The sequence below is a fragment of the Balearica regulorum genome, chromosome 3 (genome assembly GCF_011004875.1).
Source record: "Balearica regulorum gibbericeps isolate bBalReg1 chromosome 3, bBalReg1.pri, whole genome shotgun sequence".
Classification (NCBI taxonomy): Eukaryota; Metazoa; Chordata; class Aves; order Gruiformes; family Gruidae; genus Balearica; species Balearica regulorum.
Genome location: NC_046186.1, coordinates 32,886,161 through 32,906,427, shown reverse-complemented (window position 1 = coordinate 32,906,427; position 20,267 = coordinate 32,886,161). Strand labels below are relative to the sequence as shown.

Below are 20,267 nucleotides of genomic sequence, written 5' to 3'. Positions count from 1 at the left end.
TAATTATGGTATTTCCTAATTACAGAATGGATGACTTGTCAATTTTAATATTAGTTAATATGATTTTAATTTAAACAGAAAAACAAAACTTAGAAATTCTGTCACTTAAAACCATGCCTATCTTAATTTAAATCACAAAGAGATTGTTATTTAAATCAGAAATAGATGATAAACTGCTTTAGAGCCAGTTATGGATCTCTTTCCCTCTGCAAGTGAGCTTCAGAATAATGTAGACTCAGGACTCAGAATCTAGTTGTATGGTATGAAATAAATTATCATATAGGTATCATTTGATCCCCTTTTTATGAATCCTCATCTTCAGATACGAGATACCCTCCTATTTTTATTATTGTATGGCTGCCTTGTAGTATAAAATTATAGTATACATTCAGTTTCTTTATATGTATATTATGACATTCAGTTGTCTATTACTAAGGACTGGGAAAGGTTTAAAAATGAGAATTGGATAAAGGAGGTAAAGAATTGACTCACTGATAGTGGTGTCAGATAACAGGTGAAAGAAACCAGTCTCAGCACTCTGGAAACTCTGAGGACTGCAAAGTAAACAGAACAGTAGAGATGTGATAGCAAGGATTTCAGGAGTGGTAGCACTGAAGTGGTGAAGGTGAAAGCAAAAAAAACCAAAAAACCAAACAAGCACCTTGTTGATATGTAGGTGTCTTGCAGAGATCTAAAGGACTTCAGACTCAAAGCATTTCTTAGCTCTAGCAGTCAGTATACAATTAAGTGAATGTAAGGATGGTGGCAAGAGAAGAAAACATCTCAGAATGACAGTCCACCTTCTCTATCAGTTATGGATTGGGACTGAAGAGAGCAATGAGATATCCCAGAGGGAGCACAGAAGGCAGCCAGGAAGCACCAAGACATTATGTTGTGGGAGGGATGGTGGGCAGATACTTTAACTCAATACAATAAGAAGAAAGACTCAGAGTAATAAAGAAATACGAAGTGAAAGCCCCTGGACACTCACTTCTATTTTCAGCTTCTCAGAAAAAACAAATCAGAGTCTTTTCCATACCAGGCCTCTGTGTTGTAACAAGAAAAAAACCCCCAAAACTTTATTTTCCCCCTAACTCCTCAGCCATCCATAATGAAAAGAAAGGAGTAGGAGCCTCTGAATTTTATCATCGAACTGGGAAATCTCTGGATAAACCACTCATTAGTGATTCCTAAGCCAAGATGATACTATGTGTGATGGGAAGAGAAAACAACCCAAGACTTTAAAACTTAGATACAATAAATATGTACAATTTAATATGCTTCTGGTACTTAAAATTCCATGTGATGCATTATATATCAACAGATATACATCTGAAGCTGTATGTTTGAGCTATTCAGTAACTTTCAGCAGAGGGTATGTTTTTTAATCTATATAGCACATCAAGCGAGTCTTGGTTGCAGTTTCTGAAAGAGGTTTGTCTTACTCCTGTGATATTTTCCAGTGTCAAATACAAGTGTTCAAAGAAGATGTGAAATTCCACTGATGTGTATTACCCAGTTGCAGACTGTTGCCAGTGTGCATATGATCCTGCTTTTTGAGCTTCTCACACTTAGATCGCGTTTCTGTCCTCACACCCACCATTCTTCATGCACACAACTATCCACTCAGAGAAAATCTTTTTGTCTGTCCTTTAATAAAACCACCACATAGCATGAGGAAAAATGCCTGTGCTTATAAAGAACATGTAAAAAAACGACACATGATGAATCTCTCCTTCTCTTTAAATCCCTCAGTAGGTTTATGTCCCCTCTTTAAAAGATCTCCGCAGTTGGGGAAGCACAGGGTAGAGGTCTGCTCTGGACTGGGCTCTCCGATACACCCATAGCTATTATTAAATACCTACCTTTTAAAACATGCCATTAGCTGACCGGTGTTCCTCCTATTACACCCTAAGCCAGTATGAAACCCCTGACCCGAATTAACGTCATCTTTATCTCCTTTGCCAGTTCGAAATCCAGTGGATGGTGATTCACTGCGACCCCCTGCGACCCCAGCGCGAAGGCTGCGGCGAGCTGCCGGCCCGGGTGAGTGCCCGGCCTTGCCCTGCCCTGCCCTGCCCTGCCCTGCCCTGCCTTGCCTTGCCCTGCCCTGCCCTGCCTTGCCTTGCCCTGTCCTGCCTTGCCTTGCCTTGCCCTGCCTTGCCCTGCCCTGCCTTGCCCTGCCTTGCCCTGCCCTGCCCTGCCTTGCCGCCACAGGAACTTCATTCCCCCCCTTCCTGGCCCGACATGCCTGCTTTTTACCATACCTGCCTGGAATTTGGTGCCTTTAGAAATCCACCCCCCGCCCCAGCGTAGCAGCAGTCTCATTTTAACCCTTCCATGACTTGCTTTCTTCCCCCTCTCACCCGCTGCTTGGGTGGAAGACTTCTGAACGCTGTGCCTTGCAGACGGGAGGGATTTTCGCAGCCGCCTCCCCGCAGCTGCCGGCTTACCGGGGAGCCTGACGGCGGGAAACCCTTGGCGGGGGCGGGGGGGGGGGGGGGGGGGGGGGAGGAGGGCGAGAGAAGGTGAGGGTCGGTGCCCAAAGCAACAGCAGCAGGGCAAAGGGTTAAGGCGCTGCTGGCATTCAGTCCTCCCCTTCCCAGCCTTCAGCTTTCCTCCAATCCCCGCGACCCTCCCCAAGGCGTTAGCAAGCAGCCCTGAGGGGCAGCAGCGGGGCTCACCTTTAGCCGCCTGCCCTAGCAGCCACAGGTCGCTCCCTCCATCGCCATGGCCCGGGCTCTGTGGGACCTCCTGCCTCTGGGGCTTTTCCTGCAGGTTGTTTGCCTCTGCCTGGCTCAAGTAAGTTTATTCTGACTTTGGCTCTTTTTTTCTCCCTCGCAGATAAGCCAGACAGTAATCGAGGTAAGTGTGAGAGAAGGGCCGGTACTGTGTGTTCAGGGAAAAGGTGCAGGTGAAGAGAGACTGAAGGCCACTCTCTATCATGCCCTGGCGCTGACCCGCTGGAGGTTTTTTGACCCTTTTCTCCCCTGTAATAGCTATATCTGACTCTGACACAGCGCTGGCACTTCTGCAGGGGGAAAGCGAGTTGGCCGCAGGGCGGGGGGTGCCATGTGTGCCTACATGATGCTACATGGCAGGCATCAGGCAGGCACCCAGTTATATGGCGGGGCGTGAGCTCCGTCTACAACTACCGCTGGATGGATTTTTACTGGGAAGACTGGTGCAGAGAGGAAAGCCATCCAGAGCAGCAGTGCTGTGGGGAGCGAGGGGCCAGGCTCAGGGCCCCAGCAAGGCCTGGGCCAGCCTCTCGCTCACAGAGCACCGTTGTGGGGCTGTGGCTGGCCGCAGCTTGCTCAGAGGAGAACAGAGCCCCCCATTATAGGGAGGGAGACCTGTAAAAGCCTTTCTCTCAGTTTCCACACGCTGGCGGCGCCTCCCACCTCCCTCTTGGGAGCCCAGTGCTTTGAGAAAGCACCTCTGTAGATGCTAATGTAATCCTGAGGAAACAGGGGAAAGGGTTGTTTTAAATTTTCTTCGCTAGCACAAACTCTTAGGAAGACTGTCTCCTTTGTGTTGGCTGAATGAGCAGAGTAGCTTACTGAATTTCAGTGTTTGATTTGCAAAGATCACTGGTTTTGTTTCTGCCACCCTGTCATTGCCATATGGCATTCAGATCCTCCTGGGTTGGGGAGTTGAGCCTCCTCCACCTTGCCCTGGCCCTGTCAGCATCATGGGGTGCAGGAGGATGGCAGGGCTTGGGAAGCGGGGGGTAACACCTCATCTACACTGTACTCTGAGAGGAGCATTGCTGTTTATTGCGACAGCTCAGGGGTCCTGACACTTGTGCTATGAGGACAGCTCTTCCTCATCAGCTATGACACCCCCCCCCAGACCAACCCATAAATGCCCCCTTGCATTATGCCAGTCCCCCCTACACTGGCTCTCGCAGGTTTGCCAGGGTCTAATTACTCATTTTTCTTTTTTTCCTTGTTCCCTGTCAGAGAGGTCTCCCTGGTCCACCAGGCCCCCCGGGTCCGCCAGGGCCACCAGGAGTTCCCGGTATTGATGGCATTGATGTAAGTGTTTCCCTGCGTATGAAATAGGAAATGCCTGGAGGTGTACCTGCATTGTTCTCACTGTCAGCATTTGACCCTGAAGTGTTTGAATTTGGCTGCAGATCCACATAGGAATTGATGGGTTTCATACCCTGTAGCCCCCCTGGGGCGGGGGGAGAAGCTGGCCTTTCAGATAATCTCTGATATGAAAAATATAGGATTATTTATTTTACGTAATCACCATCATATGCTATGATTATTTGCCTTAAATGGGGTATAGGAGTTTTATAATTCTAATCTCAAAAGGGATTATGTAGTGTCACTCATACTAAAGCATGGTAAGGATTTGTGGCATTATTCCTGATAGGAGCTACTATGTATTTTCCCCCAATTCCTGTCAGAAATTTCTGTCATTATTTCTGTTAGTGTATAATAGGGATCACGTGGGTTTAATATTAATTTCCTACAATAAAATTGGTTCGGCATTATTCCTGGTTATCTGTAAATCAGTGTGTCATTGGGTTTTTTGTTTGTTTGTTTTGTTTTTTTATGAGGGACCATGAAAAGTCCCTGTAGGCCTAATACCTTCCCTTTCATACCTTGTTAGGGGGAGAGAGGTCCTGATGGCCCCCCTGGTCCACTGGTAAGTAATTCCAGCTACTTTGTATTCACTCCTGCAAGAGGAGAGGTTTTGAGTTTTATTTCTGCCTCCCTCTCTGAAACATGTCTGTTTAAATCCTGAAGGGTCCAGATGGGGATGCAGGCAAACCGGGATCCCCTGGCCTTCCTGGAGAGCCAGGAGCTGATGTGAGTACACTTGACTTTCTGGAATTTCCTCCTCTTCATGAGTTTGTTTGTGGGTTTTTGGTTTGGGGTTTTTTTGGGGGTTTTTTTTGTTGTTGTTGTTTTTTAATTCAGGAAAAATACTTGGGTTTAGTCTATTTCTGTAGAAGCATGACCTCCTTTTGAGGTTTCTGGCTTCCTCACAGCTGCCAGTGAGTGCCAGTGGCAGGCGCTTTTCTCCGACCTGAAGGATTCTCTCTTCACTGAGCACAGCCGGGCTGCGGGCGGCCGACCGGGGCAGCAGCTCAGGAACAGCGCACGGGCTGTTGGGTGCTGCCACCCTGCTCTGGAGAGGGCGCTGGGCAGCGGCTCTGCGGGGAAGAGGCCGTGCTGAGTCCTTTGGAAGCAGCCTCAGGACAGCAGGGCAGCCAGGACAAGAGGAGGATCCAAGCTCAGGCCTGGGCAGGACAGTCGGCTGCGGCCGAGGGCACCACCAGCTCCCGAGAGACCGGGCCGCGGGCTGGCCGGCCCGGAGCGGAGAGGTCCGCTGCCCCCGTCAAGGGGCGGCTGGCGCTGCTCCCTCACGGTCACCGCTGTTCCTTCACGGTCAGCGCCGCCGGTCGGTAGAGCGGGTAGGCCTGTTCCGGGCAGTTGGTGGTTAATGCCCACAGGAGCTGTGGGGAGGGTTCCTTTTAGTCATTTTAGGTCTCCTTAGTATCTCCTTCCCGAAAATTGAGGAAATGGGAAGAAAAAAAAAATTTCGTTCACCCGTGTAGGCCTGGTGTTAAAGTGAACAGTTACCTTTTTACTAAATTGAAGCTTAAGAATGAATTTTAACTCAGTTTCTGAGGAAAAACTGTGATTTACATATAGTTGTTATTCCAAACAAAAACCTCCCAGACTTCAACCACTGCAGAGCCCATACCTGCTAATGTGTCTTCCTTTCTCTGTGGAAAATAATACCAAATAATAAAGTTTCAATATCATCTAGTGTTGACAGCCTGTTAGGTTGTCTCTCTTGAATAAGTTAGTGGCAATAAAAGCATCTTCATACATTTTTGGGCAACTCTTCATATTTCTCTTGAGAGCGGTGTTTGAAAGCATTTCTTGCTGTGAAGCAGTATTGTTACATTAGTACTTAGATCTTATGCCAGGAGGCAGACAAGCTTATGTTTAATTTATGTAAGTGGTAGAATATGTTCATAATTTTAAACATTCAAAATAAAGATTATATACAACAAACTAGTATATTAGACAATATTGCAAATTACATAAATGAAAAAGCCTAATGTTTATTAAGATTGCAATACTGTTAGTGGTTAATTTTTAATTTGCTTTTGAAAAGAGATTTAGTGGACATGGAGCTGAAACTCATGGGGGTAAACTGTTTGAATTTCAAATCTGTTAGAGGTATCTCATACCACTTCATTTTTTCCTGAAAACAGTACAGGACCACAACCCATTTGTACATGTCAAAAACCCATAAGCAGATCTTTAAAAAATCATTGCCTTTTATAATTTTCACTTAAGGCATGGTTTTGTTTTCTTTGCCAGAATTCATGGTAATACAATCAGGTGAAACAGAACATTTTAAACTCAGCTCAGCTTTTGATATTTGTTTCCAGTTGCATATTTCCTCATGTCAGTGGATAAGTGAAACTAATATTTGAATACTGTGTTCTGAAGCGGTGAACCTTTTTTATTTTCAGTTGAAGACAAAACATGGGACCTTATTGTACTCCCACTGTGCATTCAACTTTTAATTGGAGTTTTAGATTTATAATACCTTCTGCCATGTTTAATTGGTGAGGCAGTTCTGACTTTTTAAATCTCATTTTGCTTTCACAAACTATTTCAGTGTCAGGTTTAATAGACTGAATAAAGATACTGTACAGTAATTGCCTGTAATGATCATGTAAGCTTCTGAAAGCAAATTATCAGAGAAAACATCCCCTTGGGTGAACACTGAATTGCTGGAAGTGTACCAAAAAAGAAAAGTATTGGACAAATGAAAAAGCAAGGCTTTTCTTATAGATATCTGGAAATTTCTAAGCCATATAAGCTGGTTAAAAATTTGGAAACAGAAGAACTCCAAATGAATTTGCAATTATAATACCATGATTGCTTTTTAATTTGGGCCAGATAGACAAGTACGATTCAAAGACTAACTTCAAATCCAGCCTAGCAACTTTACTCATTTTTTTTTGTTGGTCAATTAATGATTTATTTGAAATGGAAAACGCTGATAGTTTTTGTTTTTAACCTGAGCCATGAACTAAATTCATCAATCTCCCATTGAGAGGAAATAAGATAATTTGAGATCACATGTTTAGTGTAATTGTGATTGAATGGAATAATTTTTGAAGGACGCATATCACAAGCACTGCTGTTTGTCACCAGAAGCTAGTACTTTGAATCTGGGCAGTTCTATCTGTACATGTAAATAGGCATTTGAATTGTAAGTCTCCTGCAGTTACTTATCTTATTTAATAGCTTCATTATTCTATGTTTTAGAATGTTTTCTGTTGTGATTAAGAAAACCACATTTGCATTAACACTGCATACATTACTTCCAAAGGGATTCACAGGACCTGATGGTTCACGTGGAGCCACAGGACCAAAAGGACAGAAGGTAAGAACAAAATTATGCATGAAATTACGGGAGTTTTTTTAAGTAGGATTTTTATTTGTCTCTGTGCAACTAATGGGATGCTGCAGCCTTTCTTGCAATATTAAAATCTCTATAAAATACAGACCCACCGGGTCCTTTTCATATAGTACAAAGCAACTTCCATTCCCTCTGCCAGCAGTAAGGAATGGTGGCATTACATTGATGACATTAAATTTGAGCATCTTCAGTAACGGTGAGGCTCTCTCCATCTTGTGCTGCAATTGTGTCATAGGGATACGCTGTGGAAACCAGAACAGTGACACCTGACTTCATCAGCAATCAGACCAATGAAATATACATCAGAAGTCAGAGCATATTTGAATTATTTTTTTTGGAGGGAAAAAAGGCCTCAGGCTGTATATTTTTAATATTGAGAAAGTCTTTCCTTTCTCTCAGGTCTCACTGAGACCAGCGTAGCATTAATGAAGTGAATAATAATTGCAGAATATGTCCACTAAATGATACCCTCCAAAAGGGGAGAGCATCTTCCTGTATGTTGTTTACAAATCTTTATGCTAATACCTCTTGAAAAACTCCATTTTTATCTTCTGAAGGGTGAACCAGGACTGCCAGGTGCTCGTGGACTGCCGGTAAGTAATACATTTAGTAGATGAAGAGGTTTTTTAGACCTTGGGTATCAATATGAAGGATTCTTATCATTCATTGAAGTGAAGAAAAGCCAGAAACGATTTCTGAAGTTTGAAAGAACTCTTAAGATATTGAAGTAGTCCATTAAGGAACCTTTTTGTCTTTATTTCAAAGTATGCTGATATTACTGGAGGGGACATATTTGCTTTGTATGCTGTAAAAAGAAAGGAGTGTGTGTGATTTGGTCACAAGTTTTGGAAGCATACCATTGTTTTCCATCTCTGAAAATGCTGTAGAGACAGGAGAGCCTGTGTTTTATTTGTATAAATTAGTCTACAGTTATTCCTGTTTCAGCTCCTTGCCATGTGTTTAAACGGGATTGCAGAAGTGTAAATGCTACATAGGACTTTCTGTGCTGTTCCACATGAAAACAAGACAAAATAGGAACAAGGACATACAAAGAGTACTGCTCAAACTGGCATGCAGATGGATTAACAGCCGTATTTGGGGGCTGTAAATAATTGTGATTTTCAGGACTTTTACGGGGTTGGAGAAGTGAATGATGGTTGGCATGTAGAAACTTAGATTATACGGGAAATCAGGAAAGCTTCAAGGAAAATGAATAACGGAGCAACATGAGTGGTATAAAATTGTAATAGGGCTGCACATAAGTAAAATTTAACTAAGAATTAGATTCCTTTTGGAGAAATTGTTGGGATTAAATAGGGGAAGCATTGTATTCTGATATAGCACTCCTTGCTGTGAAATCCTATATCTTTGACCATATTTTTGTATTTTTGATCCTGTCCCATTAACTTTTACTAAATTTGTATTACACAGTCATTTTGATATTTGGCCAGAGAGGAAATTATAATGTTATTCTTGAAGAGGTTACATTATAGACATGTTCAAACTTAAGATGAATCATTCTATCTGGACATTTGTGTTTCGTTTTCACGGATGCTGTTTCTTACCTGAAAATCTGGAGCCTGAGTTAAATTGGTAATACTTTTATAATGACTAGTCAATCTGTGGACTCAATATACAAGCTAAATATAGTTACAGAAAATAACAAAACTGAGGTAGCTTCTGGGTAGACTCAAGGGCCTAAGGTGGGGGTTTTTGTTTTGTTTTGGGTTTTTTTTTCCATTTTCATTTTTTGCTCTCACATAGTTGGGAAAATAATTTCTGGGTCATCTGCAATACATTTTAAAATGTTTAGCTGGAATGAAGAGACAAGTTAACTGTCAGATTTGTTACTCAGATGATATGGAAAAAGTGCACATGAAAATAACCACTATATGAGAGAAAAGGTGAGGAATTAAAACCAAAATACTGAAATATTGGAGGTTAAAATACTGTAGTAAAAACCTGTCGACTCAAATAAAAACTGACTTAGGGAAAATACACATGATTTTATCTCATTGCTCACAGACTAATATGAGACATAATAATTTTAAAAGCCTTCAGAAAAAGTGGGTATATAAAATATATATAAAGAGGGTTAGTCTCAACTTAGAAGTAGAGATGTTACTATGGGAAAGCAGCAAACTGGACCAACTTGTCAAGGTGAATGCTGATTACATTCAGAGCAGCACTTACCTCATTCAGGTCTTGTGTGACCATATTTTGAGACTGCAAAAGCAATAAATCTCATGAGATTTTTGGACCATTGTTCAAAGTTTAGTGATTTTTTTGCTGGATCTGAGACTTTCAGTCTTACGGTGATAAGGCTTCACTGAATTTCAGTTGGGATTGCCTTTGCAGTTGTTCTGCCTCTGTTTAATAAGCAACTGGACCTTGTATTTAAAGGTGAATCTGCAGGAATATTTATAATGAGGAAATGAGAATTCCTATTTATTTAAAGGTAAAGAAAAGATGGGTATACTTAGTCACCTCATGTCATTACCCTTGTAATTAAGGTTAAGAACTCATATTTTAGGAAGAAGCTTAGTGTTTGATTTTCTAGCTCCATGGTTGTTAACCTGTATATGCTGAATCCATATGGAAAGTTTAATGCTCAAAATAAATCTCTTGGGGAAATTCCATTTATACAGACTTTCCTTTTGATGAATGCCTTTAAGCTGCTGAAGAAATAGAGCAGTTAGTGCAAGTTTCTCAAAATGGTCTATACTAATCATCTCACCTTTAGTGAGATTAAACTTAGAGTAATGAAACCTAATTAAAAAAAAAAAAGGTGGCTAGGAGTGGTAGTGCTGGAGTGTGATGATTCTAATTCTCAGATTCAGAGACTTTTTGAGAAGCTCTTACTACAAGTGTGGAATAGTGGGGCTGTTTAACCTTCACAGGTCTTTGGTTTGATCCACAAGACCATGCTTACTAGAAACACAGTGACCACACTTACGAGTCTGCGTACTAGTTACATGATTAATTGAGTATTTAGATATAATTATGCACTGCTTTGAATTCAGGCAGTGGCCTTCTGCAAGTGGAGTAGTCTCTGGATGGTTATCCAAAGATTTCATTTCTCACAAAAACCCCTTGCTGAAGTTGTTAAAATACTCAGTGCAAACAGAAAGTCTTGGCTACAACATTAGTTAGTTTTAAATTATTATCACTGTTTTTTAAGCTCATCCAGTAGAATTTATTGGCCAAGTTAAGACCTCAGGGTAACTGAAAGAAAAAATACTAAGTATCTCCAGTTTTATATGCAGCATTTGCTTTTCTGCTTCTGTCATCCATTCTTCCCCAGAACATATACTGGCAATCTTCAGTTATCTTCTTTTGCTCTCCTTTTGCTCTCCCTTTGCTCTACTTTTTCCTACTTCATCATTTAGTTTTATTTATTCTCTTTGTCTCATCTCTTTTGTGGATACTGTCTCAAATAGCAAATTTACAAAATCAGTAGAATACTTCTGATGAATTCAAGTAATTTACCATCAAATATGTTGATGTCTCTGATCTGGCCTTTGTAAATGGACCTGGGGCTGCTACATTCAGTGCATGTATTGCACCCTCCAGTCCGTTCTCTCTGTTAAGTTCCCTCTAACTTTTCTGTTAGCTGATACATTGCGGTGTTTTACAGATCTGACATATGAGTAGGATTGCGTGTATTTAGCGATAGAGAAATTGAAGATATTTAAGGTCTACTAAAGTACAGCTTCTGGCACAGGGTACACATACAAATACTGGTATGTGACTCTTCATGGTAGATGGCAGCAGGTCCGTGCTGACAACATGGAGGTACTTACCAGATCTACAGGGTGAGTGTCTCTGAACCAGGTGATTGCAGACTGTGGGTTACTGCCCACACCCATGCACTCCGTGTGCTCTGTGGGTCAGGTAAGCACCTCCAAAGCAGGCATCTGGGGATGTAAGGCCGCAGTCCCAAGCCGTGTGGAGAGGCTTCCCCTTTAGGGACCAGGCAGAGGCAGGAACATGCGCAGCTGGTTGGGCTCATTAGCTGCTCTGTGTAGGTCCTTAGTGGCTGATTGCACTGGAGCTCTCAACTCTGCCAGCTTTGCTTGCTGGGAGTTCATGGCCAGAAGGGTGGAGTAGCTGGGTGAGGGGAGGCATGGGTTGCTGGGCAACAGACTGCTTCTGGGGGTCCTAATTAGGAGGGTGAGGAGATGCAATGGAATGGGCAAAGGGTGGTGGGGGGATTGTCTTCTGGGCCTGTGCGTGGGCTGGACACAGTAGCTGTAGTTGCTTCTTTTGGTGTCATATCACTGACTTTCCCTGCCACTGTCAGGGGTGCGTTAGGAAGAGGATACCCCAATGGGAACCTGCAAGTAGTTGGTTTCCTTCTTTCAGAGGCAGATGATATTGTAATGTCGGATATGTGATGCAGTGAAAGTTTAATTTGTATAGTCAAATATAGATATGTATAATATAATGAATTGCAGCAAAGGAATGTTCAGTAATAGCAGAGGAATTATGTAGATTATGCAAGATGAAAAAGTTTACATTCTGCTGTGTATTAAATGGTTAAAATGGAATGACTCTGATAAATGCTTGAAATTTTCCCTGTGTTATTCCAAGTTTTCTAAAGACGACCTTGCAGATACAGTCCTGGTATGATATTCTGTGACTCTTAAACTCCACTCAGCCCAGGTGCTGCAGCCCCAGATTTAAGTATGTTTGTGATTTTATATGCCAGTGTTTCATACACATCATTGACACTGTTCTCCATAAAATTATCTATTTGCTTTAGTAATGCAAGACTGAGGGATCTGTTTTATTAGAGGGAGTATATTGTCCAAACAGGCAGAAACACATTTGTATGTTGGACACTTCTCATTAAAAAGATTCAGAGCAATACTGATGGAAAATGTAAACAGGAGCAGTTTGGTGTTCTTTCTGATTACCAAAAAGCATTAGTTTAATGGATTTAGACCTCAGGGAAGCAGTGGCAAAAAAAAAAAAAAAATTAAAAAATTCTATTTTATTATCAATTTAAATGCACTGTTAGAAGGAAATGATTATAGCATACATGTGTTTGTCATGGTACTTGATAATTCGGTAAACCCAAAGGCTTCAATGTCTTCATTCCTTTGTGGAAGTACATGTGTTTGTAAATATGTGTAAATAAATGCTACTGCAAGGCAATGTAATCAATAATTTACTTTTTCTCCTGATATCAATTACCTAGTAATAAAATTCATATTTAACATTAGTTAAACTAGTTTTCAAAATTATTTTGCAGAATCAAACATCAGGTTTTTTGTACCTTTTTATCCCCAAAACTGTTCTTAGCAAACAGCTTGACTTGGTGTGGAACCCTCCCTACATTTCTGACCTTTTTTCATATTTCACAGGGCAAGGGGCTTCTTGGACCACCTGTAAGTATCATTTTTACAATTCATAAATATGCTGTTTAATGAATCTGTTTAAATATTCAATAAAGCTGTTATACTGTAATAAAAAGTAATTTAGTGAAAAAAGAGACTGTTTTAATCCTGATGTTCTATGTCTATTATGTATGCTTTCTTCATCTACTACTGAGGTTGCTTAGGTATATGGGGCAAGAATACTGGTGTCTGAAGGCACAGTTTGTTGTTTGAGAGAATTACATGTTCTCACTCCTTGGATGCTTGTTGTAGTGGTATTGTATGATCTAAAATTACTATTTAACTTGGTTGTTACAGGGTCCAGCTGGTGCAGCAGGACTTCCTGGGGAAGTAGGTCGTGCAGGTCCACCTGTAAGTACTACCATGTTTGCTAAAAATGTAGGTTTATTCAATTGCTAGAAGGTGCTTACAGAAAAAATGAATAATCACCATGCTATCTAAACACTATTTGGGTTATAGCGCCACTGGAAAACATTTTTTTTCTCTGCAGTGATCACTGGTAGAGGACAGATTTTGTTTGAAGCTCATTGGAAATAAGGAACAATTAATAGCACAAAGTCAGGGCCACCCATTAGATTAGAATTCTATGTTTCATATAGTGTCCCATACTCTACTTCTCCTCTTGGTCAAGGAAAGCTAAAATAAAAAACCAAACCTGCCAGAAATACAGTAAATGTAAAACTTAACATTACATGCAAAACTTTAGCTTTACTGCTGTCTTCTCACATATACATTATGGTACATGACCACATACTATTTCTCTTTTCCATTTACGTATCAGTGAATGTGGCAATTCGGTAGTTCTTCTTAGTCTCATTTTAAGTGTGACTCCATCTACTGACCTTACTGTGCACTCACTTTCAGCACACTCATATTTTGACTCCATGCTTTATCACTGGCATGCAAATTGAAATAAATTGTTAATTTTTTACTTGAACTCTGAAATAGCATTAAAAAATTTTGTTTAATGAAGCTTACTTTTTAATGCATACCTCTCCCTGTGTGTTGCAATCTGTCATATAAATGAATATAAAAAAAATATTAAAACCTGCCAATTTGTTTCAGAAGACTATCCATGTAGCTTACTGTCTTGTCTGTAGCATGGGCAATAATGGATACCTAGGAAAGTGTATGGGCTATTTGTAAAATGACATTTTTCTGTCATATTGTCCCACATTCTGGCAGTTGGCAATTCAGAGACTGCCTGAATCAGAAATTGCATCTGTGCTGCCTTTTTCAAAAGCTGTATATGACACTATCCTCCATTAATGTAGTCAGTCCCTTTTTGAATAAATTTCTATCATGGGCCTCTGCAAAAGTTTGTGATAATGAGTCCACAATGTAATTATACATTGCATGGAAAAGAAATATTCCTTTTAGTGTTTTTAAACCTATGGCTCTATAGCTCATGCATTGTGAGAATTAGTGAATAATTTTTCTATATTCATCTTGTTCATTTCATTTTTGATTTAATAACCTATCAAACATAATATTGAAATGACAGTATTAAGTTAAAAGGTAGTCCCTGTCAATATATTAAATTTATTTTAATTAAAAGCATTCAGAAAAAATAATTTGCAGAGGTTCTGTGTTATCTTTACTTCTGAAAACACTGGACATCAAAACTTCACAAACAGGAGAAGATTCTAACTTGGTAAATTCATCCTGGGCTGTGAAAAAGGGGATTTTTTTTCCCTCTCGGTGCTTTGTGCATTTTTGCCAGTTAGGCAGTGTAGGATTCTTTTAATTCAGAACTTAATTTGCAGTTACAAGATAGAGGAGTGCATAGATGATCCTGTGGGCAGATGTTATGGCTTTCTAAAGCAGCTAAAAATTATTTGGTTTTTTGTGACTCCTATTCCACAACGTGGCTCCCATTCTACTAAAATATCAGTTTCCCATTCTACTATGGGAGCCATGTTGTGGACCTAGGTTCTGTAGCTACTTCATTTCTCACTGGTATTGTGTAGTATAAATATGTAACTGCTGGTTTTCATTATTACTATGAATCAACAAAATTACTTTACCCTTTTGCAGGGAGATCCAGGAAAAAGAGGGCCACCAGGGCCACCAGGACCACCTGGTCCTCGGGTAAGTGATTGCCTTTATTATGTGCTAATGTCTGAATTATGTATTGTTGCTGCTTGAACAAAACTTCTCTTCAAGTCATACAGCTGAGTCCTACAGCTGAGTACCGACTTTAGGATTTCAGCAGGCTATATAAATTCATCATGTCTTAGAGGCTTGTGTTCAAAGCCTGAGATACAACTCATTTAGTCATATCAACATTTGATCTTTCATTTACAAGTTTCTAGTCTTTATGGTTATAAAAGATTGAAATGCAAACTATGTAACTTCTGTCATGATGTCTTCCCATTTCTGCAAATGGTCTTAAACTGTAACTTTGACAGATTTTAAACTTCCTTGTGCATTCTAGTGTTACTGTAGATGTAGTCTTTGTTGGGCCTCACCAGTAGTACTTCAGCAGAGGTAGACTGTTCTCTTAGGAGGAGAAAAATTTAATATTTGGCTCCTGAGCCAGAAACATATGCTTCCAGGCCTGCTACTTGCAAGGGGTAGAAGAAAGCTTTACACCAGTGCTTTGTCTCTCTAGGGGAATGGTTATCTTCTTTGAGCCTCTTGGGAGGAGGGATGCGTGTTATGCCTTTGTCTTGTGGCTATTTACCTTCCCAAAGAGATAAAATGGAGTGTTTGGCAGACACATCGGAGGATGGGTGCCGTGAAATGCAAACTGCTGGGAAATGTGTCATACTAATGTTTTTTAAAAAGCTGTACTGTCCGTCTGCTGGACAGAGTCTAAATCCATATGTTTTATTTATGTAATGTTTCTTCTTTTCATGAAAGTTGCCAGAGAATTGGCAGAGGCATTGTAAAAAATGTGAATGATAAAGTGGAGAAGAGTATTTAGGAAACAAGTAAAAATTAATTTTCAATGATAGCGTATGCTGCTTCTATTTCTTGGGAGTTTTGTCCTTTTTAGATTTCTGAAGTGCCACAATCTCACTCCATTTGATGACATTATGGACCCAAACATACCTTCAGCTTTTTTAAAATCCTTCTGTGTAAAAGGAGACCAGATGATTCCTTAAACTCCGCTGTGCTTCTCTCTGAAACAGTGTGCTCCCTCTCACTGGGCTTTAGAGAATCCAGCTGCTGCTGTGAAGTCATATTTCTCCCTGTTGTGCCTCATAAGCCTCCCATTAGCTTCCATCAAGTATTTAACATGAGGAACGGCCTTTCCCCCACTGAGTCCATCTCGTTGTACACTGATCTCTAGTTCATTGCAATTCCGTTAACTGTCAGACATCTCACTCGTCTATCAATACTTGTGTTGTGGGAAGATTATTTTCTCTGTAAAGATCTGAATCTTCTGCTGAATGGTAACAAGGTGGAAAAGTGAAAGTTATCCTTATTACAGAAATTGTCTTGAGTTCTATTGGAAATATGCTCTATATTTAATAGAAAATGTTTTAGGTAGCTTAAAAACCGGAAGAAATATTCTGTTTTTCAGTAAAGTTGATCTATGTTAGAGGACAGGATTTGGCAGGTACCTGCAATCCTACAGTAAAATCCTACAGTTTATGTGCTTTCCATGTCAGAGATCCTTTGGTTGATTATACTTCTGATTCCAGCTTTAGATAGTAGTATTTTGTGGTTTGTCTAATGACTGTGTTGTCTGATAAGTCAGGTCTGGTTATTTCTCTTTTACTGAATTTTATTAATTTAATTTCATTTAGGGAACAATTGGCCTGCAAGATGGTGACCCATTGGTAAGATAGTTGGCCTTTTTTTTTTTTTTTTTTTTTCCCCCAAATAATCTCAGACAACCTTACTCAGCCTATGTGGTAGTAACTCTGTGGATGCTTTTCCAGTGTCCCAATGCTTGTCCACCTGGCCGCCCAGGACATGCTGGCTTAATGGGAATGAAGGTAAGAGAATCTGTTCAAGCATTCATTACAAAGATACTGTCTCAAAGCAATAGGGAGGGTAATTGCTGGCTCATGAGAAGGGCAGTTCACTGTTAATTTCAAAAAACATTGCATCAGTATAGATGCTTAGGGTTATTTTGACTCTTGACTGCCAGAATAACCTCTTGTTGAAGTCTCTTACTGCTGTTGTAATCTTTAGGGTAAAATTTCTCTGTGGTCCTGAAAGGATTAGAGTATGTGAAGGATCTCTTCATTCACTTTCTGGACCATTTGTAGTCTGACTGCAGAAACTCTAAATGTACCCCAAATCCTTAGTCTTTTTTTCCTTCTTTCTCTCTTTGGAGACCTATAACATACTAAATTGAAATGAACGCTTCTGGAGTCTCATTTTATCTAAGATTTTTTTTTTAATGTATTCTTTGCCTGATGAGGCTTTGGGCAACCTGGTCTAGTGGAGGGTGTCCCTGCCCATAGCAGGGGGGTTGGAACTAGATGATCTTAGAGGTCCCTTCCAACCCAAACCATTCTGTGATTCTATGATTCTAGGAATACAGTTGGCCTGAGGAAATAGTTATGGGGTAACATAAGAAGAGATACTAGCCTGCCTAGAACAGCCTTGTTAGATGCAGGAGCAAATCTTTTTGAACATGGTACTTAGTATGTGGTGTTAACTAGATAGGTATGGAAGCAGTGGTGAATGGGGATTGCAGAGGGAACAGCAAGATAGTTCTGAGGATTCTGTGTTGGTTTTGCAAAACTCAGGGTTTTAATTTTGAATAATTGCTATTTAATTATTCATTTATTTATTTATTTTGGTTTTTACATTTATTTTAGGGACAGAAAGGTTCAAAAGGAGAGTCTGGTGAACCAGGAAAACAAGGTTATAAGGTAAAAAATAAAAAAGGAAAACCTGCTATTGTGTTTTGGCAAGCTAATAGTAGTTTAACCTGTTCTTCAAAAACTGTGTTGTATTTTGTTAGAACTATTAATTGTTTTACCAGAATGCATGAAGAGATACTACATATCATAATGCTCCAGAGTAACAAAGGTATATATCTGTTCTTCATTCACCTGTACTCTGTATTCATTATGAAGATTATGAAGTCATAGTCCTCTTGCATTTTATTTTCATCATTCAATTTAATTATTATGGAATTCATAGCAAAAATGGAAGTAAAATTTATTCATTGGAAAACTTCCAAACATTTAAATGCAGAAGAATTTTGTGGATTTACCAGGTAAATAGTTTTGTGACACAGATGAGTAGTAACAGGAAGAATGAGAGGGGAAAAATGTATTTGAGAGGGAAGGGACACAGTATAAGTTCATGGGGCGGGGGGAGTGAGTGAGTGGCTGCGTGGTGCTCAGCTGCTGGCTGGGGCTAAACCACAACAATAGTAAAGAGGCCAAGTCTGATTCAGCTTGGAAGACTGAAATGTGAACTCCTTTAAGGTGTTTCATTTGAATTAACCTTGTTTAATATTGAAATATTTATAAGAAAAGTTGAGAAGATTTGCACTGCCTTGGTCCATGCTTCAATGCTGGAGGAAAAAAATCAGAGAAAAGTTGTTCTTTTTTTTTAAAAAAAACCCCAACCCTGCTCTCTATTCCTAAGCATATAGAAAAGAATATTAATTTATTAGAAACAGCTCACCTATTTTTTTCCCGGATGTTGACCAGTTGTCTTATGCTCCAAAATCCCATTTTGCAAATTAGACTGATAGTAAGTACTGTCGTTCCATACTGTGCACTATCATTGCATGAGAGGTTATCATCTCATCAAATAGGGGTTTGACCAGATAAGGCATTTTACTATTTTAATTTTCAAAAAATTCTGAGGGGCAATGTGGTATTGTGATGCAGAGCTACTAGCACATCCAGTCCATTCACATATACCTTCATTACACTAAAAGAACAAGAAAACCTAAAGAGATTAACATAAAGAAAAAAAAGAATGACAGATTAAGAGTAAGATATCATTCTTTATACTGGGCTTGCTTTAAAATTACCCTTTTGACTAACAGTTGAAGGGAATGTGAATCTAAACAAGTCTATGTTCTGAGGAGGTAGTGTGACTTCATTTGGATTTTCTGCAAGCAGGACATGTTGACAGAAAACAGTGAGTAGTAAATGTACCAATGAGAAAGCAATATGCATGGTGTGGATTAGCTACAGATGTATTCCTTTTGCTTTCCCAGGGTGAAGAAGGGGACCAAGGACCCAGTGGTGAAGTGGGAGCTCAAGGCCCTCCAGTAAAGTATTTCCTCTTAAATAGTGTTACCCATTTGCTTTATTATGTAATATCTTTTTTTCCTTATTATTCTAAAAAAACAGGTATTATAAAATCTCCACACACCTTTCTTTCTATTCTGCCATATCATCTATGAGTGAAAGTAGAATTTTTTAAGTTCCTCCAAAGACCTACATTATCACTTGGCACAAAGCTCTAAATAGTTCTATGGAAAGGCTCATTTTTAAAAGTATTTCATGTCCTAAATTGTGCAAATAGTTGGGGTTTTTTTGTTTTTTTTCTTTGGCCTTCCTTTCCATGATTATGATGACTCTGACTTCATCCTTGCAAAGCTAGTGTTTGTTTAAAACATGGATAATGTAACTGAAATTTAGGCTTAGCTAAGACTTGAGGATGGAGTAGTAGCCACTGAAGAACAGATTTATTTTTCTTTTATTTTTTTTTAAAGTTTTTTGCCCTTTTCCATGTCAAAGAAGCATCCTTCAATCACAGCTATGATTCTGGAATTACTTTCTTGTTCTGCTGTGCAAGATGCAGCTTCTGCTGTCCAAAGGGCCTGTGGGGACCAATTTGTTTAACTCAGTTGGGTAAAGTTCTTCAATGACTGTGAAATAACACAGTAGAATTAAAAACCAATTAGGGATTGACTTTCCTTTCCCTTATTTTATTTCTTTTTAATGCATTACTCATTTCACTTTGCTGTTTCACCAGTTGATGACCTTAAAACAAGCTTTAAAATAATTGTTTCTTATTAAAATGTAGGATTCATAATATGCAGAAAGTCATGTCAGATAGACAACCTATGGAAAAGAGGATAGATGAGGCCTTGGACGCACAGATGGAGAGGCTGTAGACTCTGTTGTATTTTCTTGTATGCTTCTTACATAAACGAATGTAAGTCTCAGATCTATAGAAGGGATGAGGAATCCGGTCTCCACAGCAGCACCTGCAATCCAACGCTTTTATGTAATGCATTGAGAAGAAGACTTGCATAAGATAGCCACCTCTGGGAGAGGTGTTGCTTTTTATAGACAGTAGTGAGTACCACAGTGTGCCTACTTCCATCTCTGAACTTGGGACAAGGATTAGACTGTGGGTCTGTCCCTTGTTGGGCTGCTGTAGTCACTGTTGCATTATCATGATTTTTCTCATGTTTTTGGCTGAGAAAGCTTTAAATATTCTGTGCAAGATTCC

At 39.9% G+C, this 20,267-nt stretch overlaps 1 protein-coding gene across 1 annotated transcript in view; it reads left to right on the top strand.

Moving 5' to 3' along the window:
• Positions 1-20,267, top strand: part of COL9A1 (collagen type IX alpha 1 chain) — a 75,730-nt gene that overhangs the window by 17,974 nt on the left and 37,489 nt on the right. Inside the window, exons 6-19 of the mRNA XM_075750050.1 lie at positions 1,969-2,046; positions 2,845-2,865; positions 3,966-4,040; positions 4,627-4,662; positions 4,764-4,826; positions 7,381-7,434; positions 8,028-8,063; positions 12,840-12,863; positions 13,170-13,223; positions 14,910-14,963; positions 16,631-16,663; positions 16,766-16,822; positions 17,657-17,710; positions 19,021-19,074. Coding sequence (XP_075606165.1) covers positions 1,969-2,046; positions 2,845-2,865; positions 3,966-4,040; positions 4,627-4,662; positions 4,764-4,826; positions 7,381-7,434; positions 8,028-8,063; positions 12,840-12,863; positions 13,170-13,223; positions 14,910-14,963; positions 16,631-16,663; positions 16,766-16,822; positions 17,657-17,710; positions 19,021-19,074 — 693 coding nt within the window. The remainder of the gene's footprint in view (positions 1-1,968; positions 2,047-2,844; positions 2,866-3,965; positions 4,041-4,626; positions 4,663-4,763; positions 4,827-7,380; positions 7,435-8,027; positions 8,064-12,839; positions 12,864-13,169; positions 13,224-14,909; positions 14,964-16,630; positions 16,664-16,765; positions 16,823-17,656; positions 17,711-19,020; positions 19,075-20,267) is intronic.